Source organism: Montipora capricornis, chromosome 4 (genome assembly GCF_036669925.1).
Source record: "Montipora capricornis isolate CH-2021 chromosome 4, ASM3666992v2, whole genome shotgun sequence".
In the NCBI taxonomy this organism is placed as follows: domain Eukaryota; kingdom Metazoa; phylum Cnidaria; class Anthozoa; order Scleractinia; family Acroporidae; genus Montipora; species Montipora capricornis.
This window is the reverse complement of record NC_090886.1, coordinates 54,078,790-54,086,289: the sequence shown is the minus strand read 5'-3', so window position 1 is coordinate 54,086,289 and position 7,500 is coordinate 54,078,790. Positions and strand designations below refer to the sequence as shown.

Here is a 7,500-nt window from a genome sequence, read left to right as displayed (position 1 = left end):
CTGTCACCTCACCAACAATTCCTTGCAAATGCAGACCTCTTAAAGCAATAATTTTCTTAAATTCCTGGTTTGCGTCCATGTGATGAGAGAGCCATGTTGGTGTACAAAATAATAGAAAATGGCCCCCCAAGTTTTACATAACAATAGAGTCAAATTCCCAAATAAAATTTTACCGCGTTGTTCTGTACACCAACATGGCCGGCATGAAATCAGATGCAAACCACCAATAAAGGCTTGTGGTGTGTGTTCACTCAAGCAGGGTTCCCATACACTCACCTTGAAAAGTCAGGGAAATCTCAAAAATTTTCAAGGCCAGGGAATTAAAAAAAAAAAAACAGCCCAAAGTCAGAGAATATTTACATGTATTTCTCTCATCTGGATAAATTACCACTCAAAAGATGTTTCTTGCTATATCCATGTGCTTTGCTATTTGTGCACAACAATGCAAAATGTACCGTTATCAAACTGACTGAACATTAAAATTGGTATTTCTTGTCTTCTTGTCCTTGGATTACTAGAAAATCCTAAAAGATTATGTCAGGGAAAATTGCCTTTGGTCAGGGAATTTTCTTTTCATGGTGAGTGGGACCCTGTCAAGCTTTTATTAATTTAACCACTAAAAAACTAGGCCATAACTTTTTTAGTATCATAATGGTACTTTTCTCTTGGAACATACAAATTGACTTTATACAACAATCTTTGTTCATATTTTGTCAACATCAGCTAAATAAGTCTCTTTTATGCTTAACCGAGGTTCTTCTAGTTTAATAAATATGATGTCATCATCTGTTCCATAACTGTGTCTTGCTGATTCAAACATATTGAATTTTGCACAACAGAGAACCTCATTAAATGACGGATTCTTGTAATAGATGGATCTTTTATCAGCATCAAATCCACAGAGGACAATGTAGTGTCCACAATACTCACTTGCAGCTGATGGACGTAAACAGTCAGCCAGCATTCTAAGTTTGTTTGGAGCATATACTTCACACCAGTTACAAATTAAAGCGTTAGAGTTGACGAGGACAATAGCAACATACCCCTTCATTAACCTGGAAATGATCTCCTCCAATGAAACACTCCTGCAGAGCAAAAGAAATTAACTTGGTTGACATCAACTAATTACTTTTTCCAACAAGACTACACTGTTCCTTTTAATACTGCGATTTTCATAATTCTGTGGAATTTCATCTTCAGCACCAACGGCCAAAATGCATTTTGGCTTCCATCAATTAAACTTCCAACGCCAATCTAAGAGTTGACCCGAAACCATGGATGCCAAAATCAATAATTATTATTGATGAGTGACATAATATATCAATCAGCATCTTAAATGGTTCCCACTGTACATTCATACATGCGAACTCGACACTGATGGAAACCGATGGAATCTGTACAAATCTTTTACTGAAGAACCTCTAAAAAGATATCATAATTAGTATTCAAGCTGTGAAATTAAAAAAAACTCCACTTCACTTTCCAGAGGTGGAGTGAGTTCCTGGCTATGTTTGGAAATTTGATTGATGGAAGCCAAAATGTAGGCTCGATTACCAGCCGCTGTTTCGGGAAATGGACCAGTGCTCACACCCGAAATCGAACCCTAACTCGAGTGAGCGGCGGAAATCGAGCCTAGCCAAAATGTAGTTTGGCACTTAGTGCTTGAAGGTGAGATTCCGCAGAATTACGAAAATCACATTAATCCAAGCCTATGTGTTTTTCAGTTATGAAAGACCTTGCATTCTGAAATTGTGTGATCCAGTCAATGTGCTTTCACTTTTCACTTCAATGCTGTTCATTTTTTGTGTCCACAACTCACATGAAAATTCTTCACCAGCATACCTAAAGAATAGTGGGTCAGCAATGGCTGATCAGCAATGGCTGAATGTAATGGTTTTTACATCGGTAAAACTAAACGGCGGCTTCACAATAGAAAAACCGAACATTTTAAGGCCCTAGCTAAAAATGACATACTTCAGCCATTGCTGACCACATCAAGGTCACTGGACATAACATCAAGTTGGATCATTTTGATATTTTAGCAAAGAGCAAAACAGACTATCATTGTAAAATAAAAGAGACCTTATTTATTCTAGAACTTGAGCCAGCTTTCAACGTCAACGTGGGAAGTGAAAAGCTGATGCTTTATTAATCTTTTTCAGTTTTTATGATAAATTATTATATATTTTACTGTTAAGTATTTGCTTAATCTAGGTTCCAGTCCCCTCATCCGATTTGTTATATATAAATAGCTGTTTTAAATTTCAACGGTTACTTTTGAAAATGTATGTAGAGCACATACGAAACGTCAAGTCATAATCAAAATGAACAAGTTCAATATGTTTATCACTGCTGTTTGTGTCTTATTTTTAATCAAACTACGATGGCCCAAGAACAAAAGTATTTACGATACAAGTTTTTAGTATTTTTAAGAATGTTTAGAAATGCTTTATCACAGCTTTTCATAGTTAAATGACTCGTCAACAACAACTTTTTTCCAATGGGGTAATTGTGTCACCACTTTCATCTTTTTCTCTTTAGGGGGGGAAAATTGTTAATGACCTCATCCGTTGGGGTGTGGAAGTTAGATGGAATAACTGAGCTTTGAAACTTGGCTTGTGCTAAAATGCCCGGGACCGACCTTGTTAAAAATATTTATCATAATCAAATGTATAATGCTACCCCAAATTTAGACAAAGTACAAAACCAGCTAATAAAAAAATATGTTTATTTACTTCCGGTGAGTTGTCAACCGACACAGAACTGTGTATATACATGTATGTGCATGCATATCAACTGTAGCTTATGGTACCAAAATTATGTTATCTCATGATCAGTTCTTAAAAATCACTTACCGTTTTTCCACGTTTAATCCTAAATAAGGCGCCATCGTAAATAAACCATTGACTCTCATTTCGTCCACGTTGAATGTTCCCTGGTAAAACGAGTTACCCTCGTAGCTTGGGTCAACTCCAAGAGTCAATGTATAAAACACATAATCGAGTCTATATTCGGTAAATATGCCAGCAATATCAATGGTCCAAACGCTGGTCCCAAACTTCTTCGTGGCACAAATCTCTTCATATTCTGTGTAGTCAAACTTGTTCCCGAGAATCTTTTGTAAAATCATTAAACAGCAAGCCAGTCCACAGTCCCAATCTGTTCTTTGTCTGACATGAGGTAGTTCTATCTGCAAACGAAACATTTCTTGATGGATATTTTTCCCTATGTGCTGTTCATCAATTTACGGCGTAATTTTGCGTAATCTCACGGCAAGTTGAGAATATAAAGAAACTGTAAACGTGACCATAATATTTACAGTAAAGGTCATTTGTCCGGAATGAGCGAGGATAGAGCGAGTTGATCCAGTTTTCAAACTTGTTGTTTACAAACAAATCAGATCCTTACCCCTACCCCCACTGAAATTCTACCTTGCGTTACTCAATGTAACCCGACTTTCATGCTTTGCAACACGCAATGCCAGAGTGATAGGTAAAATTTGTACCTTTAATAAAATTACCTACCATGAGCTTCTTGCCTTTAATCTTTCGTTTAAAGTTCCTGCAAATTACCATCATTTTTGCTGTTATTAATAGTCACTAGCCGTCCCCTGCCTTGGCGATGTGATTGTCCCACAGATGAGACATTTTTGCATTTTTTTGCCACCATAGAAAAACAAAATCTTCTTTGAGAACGTTCGGCCTCTGAAAGTTATGCTGCTTGTCGCTTCTTGTAATCCATGTGATTGATTACCTTAATTTTTTTTTCCTGCTCTCATTTGAGGTGATGAGGCTTGGCCAATCAGCTAGAATGCACTCAGCCCAGTCCTCGCCGGCACACCAAACGTTTGGAAACGTTGCTTGATCTTGCTTCATAGTACTCTCAAAACACCATTTTAAATCCGACCCATCCGATCTCTTTGGGAGCTTCAGTTTCGTTGAAAACCAGTTACAAAGACTTACTGACTTTTATCCAGTCGAAAATGTCTATAGGTGTGCCAATAAAGATCTTACACGAGGCCGAGGGACATATTGTCACGCTAGAAACGATGACTGGTGAAGTTTACAGAGGAAAACTTGTGGAGGCCGAAGACAACATGAATTGCCAGATGACAAACATCACTGTTACGGCGAGAGATGGCCGAGTGTCACAGCTGGAACAAGTATTTATTCGTGGCAGTAAAATTCGGTTTTTGATTCTGCCGGATATGTTGAAGAATGCTCCAATGTTCAAGAAAATGACACAGAAAGGTTCTGGAAGTGGAGGATCGGCTGGCAGAGGCAAATCAGCAATACTTAGAGCTCAAGGTACAATGTTTATGATTGCTTGGTATTGAGACAATTAATGAGTGAAAATGACAGAATCTATGCCAATCTGTCTTTTGTTAAGGAGTACCAGGTCCATGTAGATCAATTTTATGCGGAGGCTTAGTAGAAGACTGCTCTAATTTCCATGAGACACCTGGTATTTTCACGTGAAACTGTAGGTGTTTTAAGGTGTAAAGCGACCGTGGGAAGGATGGGAAACTAGTTTTTTGGCGGTGGGCTGAAAACTCAGAGTCCTTTAAAAACACCTTTAGTTTCATTTGAAAAGGCACATGACATTGAAGAGCCCGCACACCGGTAAAGACTTGTTTCCATATCTCAAAGTGCCCTTGGACGTGAGGTGCCTGGGAATGAAATTAAATCACTGGAATCAGAATGCTAACAGTTAAGCCTAAATATTGTTTTAGGCCTAATTTGGCCTACGGTTTAGCATTTCTAAGGGGTTTTGGCTTTTTCAACAGTTACATTATAACCTCAGTCTGCATTTTACACTGACCGATTCCAGTGATTTAATGTCATTCCCAGGCACTTCACGTCCATGGGCACTTGAGATATGGAAACACGTCTTTACCCCGCAGACCAGCCGGACATGTTGTCCATTCAGCTCTCCTTGAATTGAATTACAGTCACTTTGTTCCATGGTCATTTCGTTCCAAGTCAGATCACTTCACAAAATAGTCAACTTTCATGATCGAATTTACTTGAATAAGCCTACTTGATAACCGTAGGATATCGATTTGAAGTTTGTATGGAATGATCTACGACAACTTGGAAGGTAGTATTGAAAACAAAGACCGGCCGGCAAAATTCACCGTCTAATGCAGGTAAACTCGCTTAACTTCCTTGGAAGTTACCCCAGATTTTACAAATAACATGAGAAACATTAGCACAGAACATGAACCTTGGATCCGGAAAGTTTTGCTTACGAAAAACAAAAGAGAGGCCTGAATTCTGTGTAATTTTGGCAGTGATTTCGGTTTCCCTGTCCATATCAAAGATCGAGCACACACATTTGAGCGGTCCAGCAGTCCAGTACTTGGTGTAAGCTGTCAGATTTGCTAACTACATTTGAATTCTAAAATTCTTATTGAAAACCCTGAGTTTGGGTTGAGGGGTCAAGCTATCTGAGTATTTTGTGAAAGGATCTGACCGTAACTTGAACGAACTGACTTGGAACGAACTGCCCATGGAATGAAGTGATCGGATACCCTTGAGTTCTAGCAGCTCAGTGGCAGACTAGAGCATCTGACTGATGTTACAGAAGGTCACAGGTTCAAATCCCACCTAGGACTCTGAGTTTTCAGATCTCCTTTTGTTGTTGCCAAGCAACTGTTTCCTATAAGATATGTCATTTTCTGCAATGTGGGAATTTCAGGGTTCCTTGCCAGCCTGCCAGCAATAAATCTTGAAGAAATATCAAACATGTAAGAAATATATTTGTTATTTGCCAGCTGTGAAGTCTGTATAGCGAAAAACTGTGAACAAGGTCTTGAAAATGCTGCCCGAGGTCACAGCTTTTCGCTATGCGGACCGACCCTTAGCTGGTAAATAACTTATTTTTTTCTTCTCTCTCTCTCTCTCTCTCTCTCCCTTCCTCTCTGAAATCACTTTTTTAATATATTGTTGACTCGTAGCGTACTTGATAGCAAATGCAGTTAGTATTAAAGGGACTTACAAACTGAACATTTCAAATTTAAATTTTATTTTCAAAGCTCTTCTTTGATAAAAAGTGACTTCTGTATGTAAACAGATTTGGTGTCAAAAAAATGGAAAGTTAAAATCATCACGCAGGCTAAGATTCTGCTCGCTGTGAGCAGGCCGGATGAGAAAATTCTGCCCACTCCCGAAACCATTAAATTCCGCCTGCTTACACACTGAGAAAAAAAAATAAATGCCTGTTATTCACCTGCCAGGAGGTCCGTAAAGGGGAAATCTGTGCCCAAGGTCTTTGAGTATGCGGCCAAGTGCCGTACTTGAGACCAAGGGCACAGTTTTTCCATATACAGACCAAGCTAGGTCGGTGAATAACATTTTTATTTATTTCTAAATTCTATTTTCAGCTGGTAGTAGATACTACTAAGAAAAAACTGGGAAAGTCATAATTTTAAAAACAAATAGCGATTTTGAGACGGCAATACCACATTATATTGATGGCTAGTTGGGAGAAAATATATGCCTCGCACATAGGCAAAACTATAAGAAGATTGCGATACTAGTTTATATACATGTCAACAAAAGTTTGATAAAATGAATGGGAATTTTTTTGTACTATGTGAAGTTTCAGAAATGTAGAAGAAGCCATTTCGATAATATTAGTAAAGTGAGTTTAAAGTTTAAACGTTTTAAGTGAATGTTCTTTGTTCTCTTCGTTTGGGTAATAAAAATTAAATCTTTTGCTTTTTCTGTGTCGATAGCTTTCATCAGAATCAATTGTTTTTCATCAGAAAGTTCAACAATACCACTGCTATTGATGCAAAAAAACGAGTAAGACAAATTGAAACTTCACTCATTAAATTCACAGCTTTGCACGTCACTTAGAAACTCACTTAGCGTCCTTTGTTACCATGACCGTGGTTAAGAGACAGGAAACTTCTGCCCTTTCTCGTAACCAATCAGATTGCTGGATTCTTAAGATAGTGCCTAATGATCCTTGTGCTTAGCTGCAATTCTCAAACATGCTGAAACATGCTGATTTTTTTTTTCTGGGAACGGTGGTTTATCGATAACGTTTTTCCATGATTCCTATTGATTTCACATCCCCATTCTTTGGTCATGCATTACTATGCCAAGTAAAAGATATTTTTCTGAAAGACATGTATTTTAACAATCTCTGAACAAATTAAACTAAAAGATAGAGAATAACTAAGCTGAAAAATTAAATCTTGTGGAACTACTTTATCCATTTTCACGGTGAAGGTTATTTTGAGGATGTAATGCTTTTGTTTTTGTTTCTTTTTTTTTTGTCTTCAGCTGCTGCAAGAGGAAGAGGGGGTCCACCAAGGGGCGGCAGAGGGGGAAACGTATTTCAGAGAAGAAGATAGTTTTAAACTACAAAATGAACAGCAATCACTTCTTTCATTTATGTATATATATATTAGTCTTGTGGCATTACATTGTAAAGTAACATTTTTATATTTTTGAGACTTACCATGAGCATGTTCTTTTCAACTGTTAC

The 7,500-nt window shown here is 37.8% G+C and overlaps 2 protein-coding genes across 2 annotated transcripts in view; one reads left to right on the top strand and one right to left on the bottom strand.

Moving 5' to 3' along the window:
* The window catches only part of LOC138047487 (protein GUCD1-like), a 4,786-nt gene extending 991 nt beyond the window's left edge, over positions 1-3,795 (bottom strand). Inside the window, exons 1-3 of the mRNA XM_068894359.1 lie at positions 3,525-3,795; positions 2,856-3,190; positions 1-1,085 (exon numbers count right to left, since the gene is read on the bottom strand). The exon at positions 1-1,085 is cut by the window's left edge and continues 991 nt beyond it. Coding sequence (XP_068750460.1) covers positions 704-1,085; positions 2,856-3,190; positions 3,525-3,578 — 771 coding nt within the window. The 5' untranslated portion in view covers positions 3,579-3,795 and the 3' untranslated portion in view covers positions 1-703. The remainder of the gene's footprint in view (positions 1,086-2,855; positions 3,191-3,524) is intronic.
* A 47-nt stretch (positions 3,796-3,842) lies between these two features.
* The window catches only part of LOC138047488 (small nuclear ribonucleoprotein Sm D3-like), a 4,270-nt gene continuing 612 nt past the window's right edge, over positions 3,843-7,500 (top strand). The window contains exons 1-2 of the mRNA XM_068894360.1: positions 3,843-4,307; positions 7,296-7,500. The exon at positions 7,296-7,500 is cut by the window's right edge and continues 612 nt beyond it. Of these exons, the coding sequence (XP_068750461.1) occupies positions 3,983-4,307; positions 7,296-7,366 (396 nt within the window). The 5' untranslated portion in view covers positions 3,843-3,982 and the 3' untranslated portion in view covers positions 7,367-7,500. The remainder of the gene's footprint in view (positions 4,308-7,295) is intronic.